Genomic DNA, 15,265 nt, shown 5'->3' with positions numbered 1-15,265 from the left:
CTGGCGGACGATAAGACCGTTGCTTCAACCTTCAATAAGCACACTTTTCACGCACACTCAGTGAGCATCTTCCCCTTGGCTGAGATGTGTCTGTACAGCAGGTCAGTTCCCTTATCAAGCCTGAGGAGAGAATGAATAGTGAAGACAAGAGAATGAAAGTAAACAACACTGCTGACCCCCTTTTCTCTGATTAGTAATTTCCATTGTCAGTCTCCAGCCTTTGGTCGTTTTATTATGCCTTCCCCTGACTCCAGTGCCTGAAAGTGGTAGTTAGGACTCCATACCCAGTCTTTAATGTGTGAATATCACCTTCCTCATACCTAAATTAAACAACCCAGAATGGACTTTAAGGAATAGTGTAGCTAATACACATGGGCATGTACCTGCACATGTATGTGTAATCACACACATGTGAATATACACTTGTACTCAAGCCACCCACATGTACACATGGTAAAACAAAAGAAGAAATACTGTGTGGAGTGGTGTTTTCGCTCGGCTCACTGAAGTTTACTTCAGGGAAACTCGGTGAACATGTTGTGTTTAGGGTGAAAAATCTATCCAGGCAGAAAAAGATGGACTTGGATGTTCGCTCTGAAGCACATCTGGCCAGTGCTTAGGTTAGGAACTCCCCAAGTGACCTAACACCCACCCCTGTTTGTGTGTGTGTGTGTGTGTGTGTGTAGTTAAAGCACTGCACTAGAGAAGCAAAGAAAGCACTTGGCTTCTTGAACGTGCATGTTTCAAGTGAATGCATTACCCAGAATCATTATGTACTCATAGAGATTTCTCTGACCCAGATAATAACCACATCTCAGTGATGGAAGCATTCTCCTTGTTCTCTGAAATATTTATCTGAGTATGGCGATTCCTAAGAAGTGCACAAATGTTTTCTTCTCGATGACTGAACAAACAAATTTAAGGTAGATTCCCCTTCCGTTTTGCTATTATTTCACCATAGTGCCAACTACCATGCTTTATAACAGCTTTTCAAATAGTTTAGACTTTGTACTGATTATTAAATGCCCACAGTGACAGTTTCAGAACACGGTTTTGATGAGTGGCTAAATGAACCATCAATCGGAGTACAATGAGTGTTACTGAAGAGACCAGGCTCGCTCCTGTGCCTCTTGGATTCCTGTATGGCCATGGAATACACACAGCTGAAAAATGCATCTCTTTTCATAATAAGTAGATATCCAGTTTGGATAGCATCCCTAAATAGCAAAGAATTACAAACAAATCTCTCTGTAGACTTGTATTAAATGTTTGTTGCATAGTGACTTTAAACTGTGCTAAATGCTTCTTAGTTTTAAGTTTTGTTTTAAATCACAAAATTATCTTAAAGGGTAAGAAAAATATTTGTAGGAGATTTGAATATGATCCAGAAGATTTATATGCGCGCTCACACACACACACACACACACATACACACACACACAGGCTTACAAGAATAGTTTTTTTTTTTTCATGGAAAAGAGGGAAATAGAAGGAGAGGTTTCCTTTCATAAAAACAGAGTTCTCTGTCACCCTTGTGTCTTGAAGGCAGCTTAGTGAGGTTTTCAGATGGAGGGGCTCTTATTAAGCAGACTTAGACTCAGCTCTTCCATGGATGGTTCCCATGATCGGCCGTGGGAAAATTGCTTAATCTGTCTTCTTCATCTGTAAAATTTGATTATGTTAGTGTTATTTTGGAAGGATTAAATAAAATATGCTTAGAAACTTGATACAACCATACTGTAGTAAAAGTTGAAAAGTTTGTTAGATGTTAATTTTATGCTGTTTCCAATTACCTCCTGGCTGTCTCTTTGTGTAGCTATGCCACCATTCATTGGTAAGTTTTTCTATGAAAAGAAATTGATCTAGTATGCTAGAATGACCCCCCCCAAAAAAAACCTTTTTGTGGGTACATTGGTTGGATTCAAGTTTAAACCTATTAATGGTTGTCATTGGAGGATGCAGTTTACCTGAACTTGAAGTAAGTAAAAAATGTTCCTGTATTAAGAAAAGCATGTAGGGCTATCTCTGACATGAATTCAGTAGCTGGCTCTTTTATCACCTCCCCGTGAGGAGGGAACAGCCTTGCCAGGTCATAGAGGAAACCAATGCAGCCAGTCCTGATGAAACCTGATAGACTAGGGTCAGAGGGAAGGGGAGGAGGCCCTCCCTTATCAGTGGACTTGGGAGGGGCATGGGAAGAGAAGAGGGAAGGAGGGTGGGGTTGGGAGGGGACAAGGGAGAGGGCTACAGCTACAAAGTGAATAAATTGTAATTAATAAAAATAAATTTAAAAAACAAGAATATAGGAAAAAAAGAGCTTGTAGAAAGTAAGGAAAGAGAAAGAGAATTGACACCAATAACTAAGAAGCACAAAGTATATGAAACCAAAAGAAAACTGAGAAGCTTGATACAATGTAGGATAAAGAAGCAATGACTGAATTTAAAATCAGATAACTTTTCTTGAATCTCACTTTGAGTCATGTCAGCTGAGAAAGCACATGTTCATTTCCCTCTCTTACACACACACACTTTACATACATATATATAAAGTATATATATACCTTATATATAAATATGTTAAATATTTATATATTATATATATAATATATATTTATAAAACTTTTTTGCTCCTAATTATAAGGATGGAAATAAGTACTATGGAAAAGTCCAGTCATATATCCACCCCTATCAGTTCTCTTTCTAGGTTTCTATTGAATGCTGCTATTTTATTGTTTTCAGTGTATACATATATTTATACCATCCATATGTATTATTTTTGACATACAGAGGAAAATCTACCGTCATTACATTCCGCACACATGTATAGAGAATATTGGGCATAGGCGAGCATACATACATTTCTGTGAATTAGAGATCCAGCAATGATTACACCTACATGAATTAAAGCTCCCCAACCGCTCTGATTCTTGAGCTTGTCTTCCAAAATGGGAGTAATACCTTTATGTGTTGCCTGTGAAAACTGATTAAATTAGTCATCATGAAGCATCTTGTGGCAAACCTGCCTGAGTAGAATCTACTATGATAGAGCCTAAAGATATTTAGATTTTGTCATCCAAACTCTACCTCACAAATACCTTTTCTTTAAGTGAGACTCTGCAGATTTTTTTAAGGTGAAGACTACAGTGAGAATCTGTTTTTGTTTTGTCCTTTTTCCTTTAATATTAATTGATAAACAGTTTTGCATGTTATGTCTAAACAGTTAATTTTGATTAAATATCTCCTGCTTTGTATTTGACAGGGTATAAGAAAACATCTTCCTTGGGAAATAGATATCATAGCTGTACTTTATTGAACTGTCAACATCTGAATGAAATTCAATTTAGAACAAATAAGCAGGTCTGTGTCAAAAGAGAGCAAAGAAGAAGCTAAGCTGTATTTCTGGAACCTACTTGGCAGTGATGTGACAACAGAGACAATATTCTCTGACACAAGCTCCAACTTTGTAGTGCAGTGGGATCATTTGCCTTCATCTGTTCATTCCTGTGGCATTTGGTTGTTTGTTTTTTCCTCCCTGAGCTTCTGCCTTCTTTGCCACACAGTGAAAGTAGTATAGAGGAATGATTTACCTATTTTCAGTACTAGAGGAATTTAACATTTTCAAACAAAACTCATTTAATTTTATTCACAGTTTGTATGCTGTACAATCACCATGTGTAGTAAAAATAGCTTCACTATCATTATGTTTATCATAGCATCTATGTTAAATATTTTCTAATAAGTGAAACGTGCATGTCTCATTCAAATTCTTTCAGACATACTTTCTCCTTTAGTAGTAGCCTATACATTTTGGTAAAAACGTCATTTTTACCGGTCTTCAGAGTCCTTCCTTTAAAACAAGGGAAGAAAAACATTTGATTTGAGGAAAAAGTATGACACAGGAGAATCTTTGTGTTTAGACATCAGATAGAATGCCGGTTATCTAAAGATGACCTAGAGGCTGCAAGGATGCCATGGTGCAGATAGTACAGGCTTGTCCTTAGTGGTGTCCTCAGCTCACAGTTAATCACTTGAACATCACTAAATCTTTTTTTGCAAGTAGAAAACCCAGGCTGTTTCTCTTCCAGGCTGGTAATTCCCCTGAGTGCTCTTTCCAGAATCTGAAAGGACATTAACATTAAAAAATATTGCAAATGCAATTGTTTCCTTGAGCAAAGAGTGACCCTTCTGACCATGTCTATCTAAAATCTTAATTTAAGTGCTCCAATTTCATGCTCCGATTTTACTCTTAAATTACGTAATTTTAATGAAATATTTTGGTCCGATTGTTTCATAGTTGGGTTTTGCCCAATCTCGTTATGCCTCAGAACTAGACAACTCATACTTTGTATGTATTCAAATATAATGAAGAATTTTATTTAAAATTCTCTGTACCAGTCATGTTTGTTAACTTGTACGGCTTTATGTAATTCATGAAAACTTAAAAAAACTAATGTATTTAGCACTTTTCTACTTGGCGAGAAGCTGATTGGTGAATGATAAAAAGCTGAAAACAGAAATGACTCTGTCTGTCACGTAACCAGAAGTCCAGGGAGGTGCAGTTGCAGCTGGCGAGGGCAGCTGTTGCTCAGTATCTTGGGCTCCTTTGTTATGTATGCCAGCGTCCTCAGCAATGGACTTCTAGCAGGATAATGAGGACTTGCCATATCCTCCTAGGAGGCATGGCCAAGAGCTGCCTAGACAGCACGCTTGCATGGGTTCCAGAAGCGTCTGGGATCCAGTCTTCTAGCAAAACTGTGCTGCGCATTGACGCGATCCCCTTCCCTTCGCTCATTCACGTACAGCACAATGGTCGGGGCACAGAAGGTACACACCTCAGTTCTTAAGGCATTCCAACTTCGGGAATATGGAATTCCAAGACTCGAGTATCTCTATTACAGTTTGTACTTAGAAGGACTTTGAATTTGATTCCATTTATAGCCACATAGTTACTTGATAATTTTGCCTGCTTTCTAGTTTTTCTAGCAGAATATAAGGACCTTCATGCTTTCTGACTATGTGGCATTTTCACTTAATAATAGAGATTAAGAATTCATTTTTAAGTGTCCTGTTATACTCATTGCTTAAAACTGAGCATACATTTTAGAAAAAAAAAGCGGAAATTCCTCTCTAGTCTCATATGAATGATATAAAACCTCTGTCAGAGACACCTATGTTAGCAAATTTATTAAGAAGTTTGAGTTAATGCGAAGTTCAAACATGATTCTGACTCATATTAATTACTGTTAGGAAATTTCACACATGTAAATTGCTTCAGGAAAAAAATAAATCAAAGATCTAATATTTATTTTGTATCTCAGAGGGGGGTAAACCGTTAGTTTTCACGTCCCTGTAGGTGTTAAAGGACGATCAAATGAAACAAAGCTCGGAAGATTATTTCAGCTGCAGGTTGATATATTATTTTTCTTCACGATTGAGCTCAGTGTTCCTAAAACCCTGGTGAGCCGTTGTGAGTAAACACTGTCCCCTGACTAACTGCTGGGGAGGGAGGATTGTGCTGATTCACAACTGTTCTGAGTTGTACAGTTGTAATTGTCAGTTGTCTTGGCTTTTCATGTTCCCAAATGCTTCCTCCTACATAGATTATGCCAGTTGATTTTCGCAAAGCCTGTTATTATTGCTATTGTTAGGTTTTAAATGCCACCCTTTGCGACTCTGTCAGTTCATAGCCATGGCTGTTCTGTCTGGGCTGCTGTTCTCAGCCCCCTTGGCTTTCTCCTTTGTCTCTTGTCTTCTCTAGGAACTTCACCTGAACTGTCATCTTGGGAAAGTGTTTCTTCCGTGGATTCCCAAGGTGCCGTACCTTCCCATGGCACAATTTACATGCTGTTGTGATAGTTTGAATGTCTCTTTTCATATTGAAACTATTTGTTCAAAAATTATCTATTCACTTTTTAATACTAGGCTGACTGGCACTCTTTAGTATACTAACAGAGTATAGGAGTGATATGGGTTTTTCCTTAATGAAAAGAATTGAAAAGTAGTTATTTGTCCATACTGTTTCTCCAGTGAGAATATGCAAAGCTGTCTGTTAGCAGCAACCTGGTCCCCTTGAGTTTTATGTAGATAGCAGCACAGACTCTGAGCTACATATTACTGAGTACTTGACTTTTCAGCTGCTCATGGACTTTATTTACTCCAGCTTTGGGATACCTCATATTTCAAGTGTTTATAAAAACCCCTTTTTAGAACTGAAAGCAAAAAGTCACATTTGAAGATTTGAATGTTCTAACATTTATTTTGTAATTTGTTTACCACACCTGTGGAGGTCTGAAGAAAACTTCAGGGAGTCAGTTCTCTCTTTCAACCACATGAGTCCTTGATCAAATCAAGTCCTTAAAGTTGCACCAAGTTCCTTTACTGAACCATCTCTTTGCACCAAGACTTTGTATTTTTATTCACTTGTTTTATTTTGGATTTATTTTTATGACTTTCATTGACTTTTTAAAATCAAGTTTCTAGAATTCTGTGGTTTTAAACAATGATGTCTTAAAAAAACTTTAAAGATCAATTTATAACAGAAAAATAAATAGCAATGTATATTTCTCAGTATTTTTTCTATAGGTTCAGACAACCACTATGTGAAATCATTCAGAATAAGTTGGAACTATACTGAACTCTTCAACTTTTTACACAAGATCTCGTATAAATCAGAGTAGCCTTGAATGCTCTATGTAGATGAAGCAGGCCTTTAACTCCTGATTCTCCTCTGCCTTGTGAGTATTGAAATTACAAGTGTGTGCCACCATGCCTGGCTCTTGTTATTCCTCGGAAATTCACTTTAGCATCTGTTTGCACCATACTAGGCATTACAAATACTATATATAAATGGGAGAAAAAGTTAAATTCAAATATTTTATCATCATGTGTAAGTGACTTGGGCTTCCTTGGATTTATGTGCCCAGGAAGAATCCTGAACTAATCCCACACTAACACCAAGGGACAGCCAGGATGCATATATTTATGCACCATAGTATGAAATGATATGAGTGCATCAGAATGATACAGAACAGGTACTATGTCATGTGTGTCTGGAAGTCAGTCTTATTACAGACAGACACTTATAATTTGTTCAGATAAGCCTTCAGAGGCAGCAAAGACATGCGTTTTCATTTTTTCAAATGGTTTTTCTCTTCATAAAAAGCAGCAAAGCCAATCATAGGTTATATTTTTCTAGTGTTATGGATTCTTTATGGAGGTGTGTATGATGGACTGCCATTCAAAGAAACTTTTTAACAAAGAAATATGCTGCAGTACTTACCCCAAAAGTTAATTGTGATTTCTCAGTCTCTTTGCTGGGGAAGCGGCCTCTCCTTTTCACGGTAAGACATTTACCAGTGTCCTCGATCTCTATCCAGTTGATACCAGTGGCCAGCATCCTGCTCTATACCTAGTTGATGTCAGTGGCCAACTGTGTTCTGGTAGGGCAAATAGTTTTTCCTCCTGCTCCCACCCCCCCCCCATAACTTTCAGGAAATAATTACTCGTGAGATCTGATTATTATTTACAAATACTTAGACCATATAGCTAGGCTTTTCTCTGACTAACTCCTACCTTAAAGTAACCCATTTATACTGATTTACATTCTGTAACATGGCTGGTTACTTGAGCTCAAGATCATGCCTCTATTCTCTTCATTTCCTGCTGGCTGGAACCTCCTGCACCTGGCTCTATCACAGAATTCTTTCTACCTGCCGGATGTTCCTCCTCCTACTTTCTACCTAAGCTTTAAGCCATCAAATTTATTATGGGTGCAACATCTATACAATACACAAGATATCCCTTCTATTCCCCTGCCCTCCATCCAGTTGATATCAGTGGCCAGCAGCCCTGTCCTCTACCCAGTTGATGTCATTGGCCAAAACCCCTGCTCCCTACTCAGTTGATGCCAGTGGCCAGTATCCCTGCTTTCTACCCGTTTGATGCCAGTGGCCAGCATCCTTGCCCTTTCCCAAGGCCGGCACTCATGTTGAGACAATCATGTATGCTAGACACTACCAAATACTTCCTCCGGTAGAAAAGTCACCCTTGGCTTAAACCACTGTGGTAAAGAAATGTTTCCTTCTGCTTCTGTCAGTGTTTAGTGCCTAATAGGGATTTGTGTTTCACTTGTATTTAATTATTCATTTAACTCTTCTCAACCTACTGAAGTCATTCTTCCAACTAGTTTTCTTTTTTATATTTTTTATTATAATTTTTATATTAATTACAGTTTATTTACTTTGTATCCCAGCTGTAGCCCCCTCCCTCATTCTGTCCCAATCCCACCCTCCCTCCCTCATCTCCTCCCTGCTCTTCTCTAAGTCCACCAATAAGGGAGGTCCTCCTCCCCTTCCATCTGACCCTAGTTTATCAGGTCTCATCAGGACTGGCTTCATTGTCCTCCTCTGTGGCCTAACGAGGCTGCTCCTTGCTCAGCGGGGTGGGGGAGAGTTCAAAGAACCTTCTACTGAGTTTATGTCAGAGACAGTCCCTGTTCCCCTTACTAGGGAAACTTACTTCATTAATCAAGTTCTGTAACTACTGTGATTATTTTTAAGTGTTATTTTAGAAGAAAGGTTGTTAGAGGGGAAGGTGGATAAAACTTTGGAAGAGATTCTATATATACATTGGTAATTCTTAGAATTGTCAATAATGGATAAAAGCTGATAAATCTTGGGAGAAAACATTCTATTATTGCTACTGTTTCTGCTTTGTCTCTGTGTGTGTATGTGTGTGTATGAATATGTCTGTGTCTGTGCATCCCTGTGTATGTAAAGTTATTTTCTAGAATGTAGATGTTACACTAGGAGCTCACATGTTCACATATATTTTCTTCCTTTGCCTGAAACAAATGATTGCTTTTTCTCCTTCTCCAGGTTGTATTATTCATAACTGGCCTTATTTTAAGTGACTTGTCTAAGAGAATAGATAAACATGAGAAATGAGCAAAGTAAAATATTCATTAACTGTGCCATATATTACAGTTCTTCACATATAAATATATGACAAATACCCTGATATTTGTAATTTAGAAAATGGTATATTTTTTCATTTACTTTGCATACATTATTCTAATCTTGTCTTATTATATACCAAGAGCCAGTATAAAACAATTTGCTTATAAGACAATTATGCACAGTGTGTATAAAATTATTTCTGACTATACTCTGTCAGGGTTGTATATTAAAATGTATTATTGAAGCTAGAAGTGTTTATTAAGATAGCCAAAATGTGAATATGCTATGCCACCAACTTGAACAGCCATACAAAATGCTTTGGTGTGAATAATCAAGTATAGTCCAAGTCTTCAGTCATTTTCAGACTGCCTGGCTTACATTTGAATGTCCTTGTCACTATTTGGATAGTCCTTTGTATGCTACTTAATTAAAATTCATCTCACCTGGGTGGGTGTGGTAGTGCTTACCATTAATACCAGCATTCAGGAACCAGAGGCAGGCAGATCTCTGTGAGTCCAAGACCACCTGGTCTATATAGTGAGATCCAGGCTAGTTGAAGCTATTTAGTGAGAACTTATCTCAGATAGATAGATAGATAGATAGATAGATAGATAGATAGATAAGTGGTAGATGATAGATAGTTAATAGAAAGACATATATATATGATAGATAGAACAGATATAGATAGATAGTTAGACAGACAGACAGTCAGACAGATAGATAGATAGATAGATAGATAGATAGATCTTCTTGCCTAAGATTCATCGTAGATAAAACAGGGACTGATGTAATAATCTGCTTATATGATTTTTGTTACTTATATAAACTGCTTGGAATGCTGTAAATGCTGAGTGAGTGTATCTACCTTTATCATTGCAAGATATGCACTGCAAGGAATTTCTATCTATCTGCTACATATTTTAGCAAAGAAAACTATAGATTTTGTAAATGTACCCTGGTATTTTTTAGGATAATCTAAAATCAGTATGGAATTTCAAGAAGACAGATTTCTTTTCAGTATATTAAGACAAACTATAGTTACACAAAATTTGAGTTTTAGAGGAAAGTGGTCGGTGTCCTCTCTATGTGGATCTAGAAATGAATATCTTTGTCTTTTTTTTTTTTTTTTTTACTTCAATCAACAGCATGCAGATTTTTTAAACTACTAAAATTTAATTTCAGCCTCCATCTTTCTCTTCTAAATCCGGTGTCTCTTCTTCTACTCCCTCTCAATTTCACGGCCTCTTACTTTCATGTTTATATCAATATAACCTGATGAGTTCATTAGTGTTGCTAGAATGACCATTTGGGGTGGTCGAAAAGGCTGAATGTCCTTCTCTCAGCAGCAGTTAATTGTCTATAGATGTTTGAGTAGGGATGGGGTCTTGTGAGGTTTCCTCCATCCACACCGGCATGTCAGTTGCTGCTGGCTTTGCGTTGGTCTTGTTTAAGGGCTAATCCTGTTGCAATTTCATAGGTGTCGCTTCCTTGTAGTATCTAGAAGACACTGACTTGTAGCAGACACCCTCTCTCCACCGACCACACTCCACCACCGGGTCTTATCATTGTTCCAGTCCTTTTTCAGTTATGTTCCTCCATGTCTCTCTATGTCTTGTGGAAGATTCATTTGGTCTTGGGGAACCCCATGGACAGTTGTCTTCTGTATTGTGACCAGTTTTAGATTTACATAATGGTCTCTGACTGCTGCAAAAAGAGACTTATTTGACAAGGCATGAGAACTACACTTGTATAAGGATAAGTATTTTGGGAGGAAAGAGAAAAGGACATGGAGGTGACAGGAGATCCACGAGAAGACCAACAGAGACAACTAACCAGGGCCAAGCGGGGCTTGCAGAGACTGAAGCATCAATCAAGGACCTTGCATGAACTGGACCTAGGACCCCTACAAAGAGGTAGCAGATGGACAGCTTAGGCTTCATGTGGGTTCCCTAGTAAGGAAAGGACATGGACTCACTTGCCAGCTTTTTGATCACTTGTCCTGTCAGACTGCTTTGACAGGCCATAGGGAAAGAGGACATGCTCAGTCTTGATGCAACTTGATGAGCTGAGCTGGATGGGAAAGGGACCCTGCTTTTTCTGCGAAATAGGGGAGGAGGAAGAGGGAGGGAAAAAAGGTGGGACTGGTAAGGGAGGTGGAATGGGGCTACAACAAGGAAATTTTTTTTTTTTTAAGTATTTGGAATACACTTAAGTTTACGTTGGTTTCGAACAGTGACAGTGCTGGGCTGGGTATCTTTTCAGTTTCATGGCCTCTTGCCACCCACAAGAAAATAGCTAATTTTATGTAGTAGCCATGAATTCTTTCTGTTAAAGAGGCTTTAAGTCAAATAAATGACAGACTGCTGTTTATTCCCAAGATATAAATGCCACTACCACACTCTTGGGGATATCTCATGGTGCTGACCACTGTTGTATTTCTTAGGCCTCAGAGCTCTTTAGATCTATTGAATCCTTCCTTTGGCATCATGTAGGTTTTGTATATGTTTGTTTGTTTACTTTTGTTTGTTTGTATTTGTTTTTATTTCATGTTGGACAGATTTTCCTCAAATTCAGTAGACAGCCAGGATGACATTAATCTCTCTATTCTCCTATGTCTTTCTCCAAAGTGCCAAAAAAAAAATGTGTTTCTCACTCTATCCAGCTTTAAGCATGGCATTCATTTTCAGAAAAACCATGTCCAGTTCTAGCTCTGTTTCTTTTTAACTAACCCCCCCCCCCAGTTAGTTTGTTAATTCTTAGAATCTCGTTTCTTCCTGTGTAACATCAGGCTGATTATAGCATTTTTAATCTGTTTGTGGGTGCATGCTCAGCAGACATCAACAATGTTCTTTGGGATGTAAGAGTGTCCTTTTCAGTTATCCTGTTTACTTTTTGCGGCACACACAAGGTGAGCTGATGCTTAGTGAAATCTTTACCCCTTGGAAATCAGTCACCACAGTCATCTGACTTGTACTCACTCATTGCTGTCCTTATGAAATGGGACAGGAATGTGAGTGAAGGATTTATTGTCACACTGCATGCTGGTCTCTGCTCTGTGTGTATTTTATGAATCAGAAAGTGACAGAATATAATGTATCAGCATAGCCTATCCCATGTCGCCAAGTACATCAGTCTTCAGGCATGTAGGCTGTGGGCACAGAGTCAGATTCAGGCTCTCCCCAACACATTCACTCCATATATCCTAATAGCATATTTGCCCTTTAGAAATGTAATTATGTAGAGACTAATTAGTGCGCTTTGCAGTTACTCAGGTGGTGGAAAAAATAAAAACGGTTCTGACAGAGTTATAGAAATGAACCTTCAGGGACAAATGAAGAGCCATAGCATACAAGAGTCAATAGCTCTGGAGACTTGACAAAGCATGTAACTGTGAAAACCAATGATAATCATTTTTCTGGTTTTAGGAGCTGAGCTGATGCTGCTATCAATTCAAAGAGGGGTTTTTTTTTAAATTTTTTTTATCTGTCTTCTGATTTCTTTTTTGAGCAGGAGCTATTCTCCACATTTTAGTTTACTGGCTTTGGAAATTCCACTGAGCCCCTAGATTGACATGGCTTAGTCAGTTGATAGAAACATCTGGATGTCAGGAGAGTGATCATTACTTCAGTGGTGAAGGCAGTTTGCCTCTGTGTAAGCCACATTAACGCATAATGACATGCAGACTTTATGAAGAGAAGAGACAAACTACTGTGGAACATCACCTTCTTGTAAAGCAGTATATGAATGAAGAAGTAGCCAGGGTTTTCATTCTGCACAGAATGGTCTCCCAACTAGAAAAAGGCTAGGAGGAACAGGATACCAAGTCTAAGGGAGGATGAGATCCAGGAAGGAAGAAGTCAGCAGTGGGCAGTTTACATAAGTGGGCAGTTCACATGGTAAAACATGAAGACAGACATGGGAGTGGCAGTCTTGTTTTCTTGTTCATCTGTTTGCCTTCTAAATAACCAGTATCTTCAAAACCTAACAGTAGATCAGTACTAGTGACTTGGAACAGAATTAACCTCTTCCCATCTGGCCCCATCTTTGAAAGCTCTCATCATCTGCCGTTGAGGGCCCCAGAGTCTTACAAATGAGTCCTCAGCAGAATCTTAGCCATTCATAACCACAGTAATACTCAACAAAGTCATGTTTTGACAGTAACCTCCATTTTACTCCTCTTTTAATAGCCGGGGAAGCTGCTGAGTTGAGTTTGCAACTGACATCATAATAACAGTCCTTGGCCCAATAGACCTTCTGTCTGTAAGATTCTTACTGTTTACCAGCGAAGGGGTCTAGACCAAAGCCCTAGGGAGAGCTTTCTAATTAGTTCAGTTTTCTGACATCTTATTTTCATAGAAATGATTATAATTCATTTCCATTTATGTCATCAGGGTGGAGTTTGGAATGGTTTGATGAATACATTTGGGTACTATTTAAAGAGTGTCCTAGAGAGATCCCAAGAGTCTGAGTGTGTGGAATAGAAGATGTGTTTCTGCCTGGTAGACTGAAATTTGCGCAGCATTCTAAAATTCAAGTTTGTTTGAGCAAATTCAAGCAGCACTGAAATAGATGGCCTTCCCTTCTTCTCTTTGTTTCTTTATGGCATCTGTCTCTTCCTTTGCTGTTGAATAAGACAGCTTTTAGCCTTTTGCCTACTGGGGAGTCACGAATAACTATTTCCCAAGCAACAGCTAGTGAGGGAGGCGTCTCATGTTTCTATGTGTATATCCCTGCCTTCCACGGGTTTCCGTGGTGAAGTGAGGAGGAAATGTGTGTGTTCCTAACAGAGATCCAGGTGGCTAACCATTTGAATGGGAGGGAAAAATGACTGGAGAGGGGGAAGTTTATTGGTTACACAAGTCTGTTTGAAAATCCATCTTAATACTTTCTCATGGAACAAGGGTACACTGATACCTGTGTAGGATTTTTTCCTCCTGAGAGATCATTTCCTTCCATTTAGAATTTTAGTTTTATGATGCCAGGTCAGCATTTTTATTGGTCTGTTGACCATTTTTACCTTTGGAATATAAAACCAAAATGTGTGGTTTTCTGTATAGTAATACAGCTCTTGTTCAGTATTTCCTTTTTCCTCTTGCAGAGGGTTGCTGCTTCAGGAGAACAGCAGGTTTACTGAAGCTCTACATTATTATAAACTGGCCATCGGGAGCAGGCCTACCCTGGCTTGTAAGTAGCATTAAAGTTTTGGGATCATTGCAATATTTCCTTTATCTCTGTATTAAAACCTTTCAGAGAAAGAGGATATGTGTGGTATTCCTATTTCTAAATACTTGTTAATATTGACAATTCTCTCTCTCTCCTTCTCTCTCTGAATTTCATTCTTTAATGCCATTCCCAGTTTTTACAAAGTACTCCAATAGCTCAGGCTTTTATTTAACTAGCTTTTGAGCTCAAAAATCTTTGGGGTTCACTTGAATGAAAAGGCAATTATGTTTTTAGTAATACTTGGGGTTATTGCTATCATTATTGATACTGTGCTTGTTCCCTATTTATTTAATGATTTTTTTAATAAATAAGAAGTATCTTTTGGAAGAGATGAAGTCAATATTCCTTTGATCCACCATGCATATCATATCACCCTTCTGTTTCTGCTCTTGCCTCTCAGCTGCATATTTAAACACCGGCATTATTTTGATGAACCAAGGGAAGACAGAAGAAGCCCGGCGTACGTTCCTAAAGTGTTCCGAGATTCCAGATGAAAACCTGAAGGACCCTCATGCACACAAGAGCTCTGTTACCAGCTGTCTGTACAACCTCGGGAAACTCTATCATGAACAAGGACACTATGAGGTCTGTCCACACCTCGCACCTCCCAGCCCTCCTGTTATGATGTAGTCTCAACGTTTTCTAAACTACCACCTCCTTAGTGGGGCCACTACAGTCTCTTCAGAAGCCGACTTGTTCACATTCCACTTCATGTCGATAGTTGTAGTGACTGTTGAACAGAAAAGCACACACATTGCTCACCATTTCTTTGATCCAAGATTGGTTTCTAGAATCAATCCTCTACTGTGTGTTTGGTATTTTTAAAAAAGATAATTTGTACTCTGAATGTCAAGAAAATAATTTGATCTAAATGCTACCTACTTTCCTTAATTCTTTTAAGAACAATTAAATAAAAATAGGGTATCTTTAGCGGTGGAGGAGGTAGTAAGCAAGATACTGTCCAGTAAGTTAGCTGACCCACCCGTACCCTCTTTACTCAAGAAACCATGGCTACATGGCCTTTTGATCTCCCTCATCACTTAAACTGTCCTTTAACAAGACAGCTCCCCATCCCACCCACGTAT

General features: G+C 38.5%; 1 protein-coding gene across 1 annotated transcript in view; it reads left to right on the top strand.

Annotated features, from left to right (window-relative positions):
- Tmtc2 (transmembrane O-mannosyltransferase targeting cadherins 2) overlaps nt 1–15,265 on the top strand; it is a 420,888-nt gene that overhangs the window by 247,279 nt on the left and 158,344 nt on the right. Inside the window, exons 5-6 of the mRNA XM_060377973.1 lie at nt 14,056–14,141; nt 14,581–14,765. Coding sequence (XP_060233956.1) covers nt 14,056–14,141; nt 14,581–14,765 — 271 coding nt within the window. The remainder of the gene's footprint in view (nt 1–14,055; nt 14,142–14,580; nt 14,766–15,265) is intronic.

Source organism: Meriones unguiculatus, chromosome 2 (assembly GCF_030254825.1).
Source record: "Meriones unguiculatus strain TT.TT164.6M chromosome 2, Bangor_MerUng_6.1, whole genome shotgun sequence".
Lineage (NCBI taxonomy): Eukaryota > Metazoa > Chordata > Mammalia > Rodentia > Muridae > Meriones > Meriones unguiculatus.
This window is presented reverse-complemented; position numbering and strand designations above follow the sequence as displayed.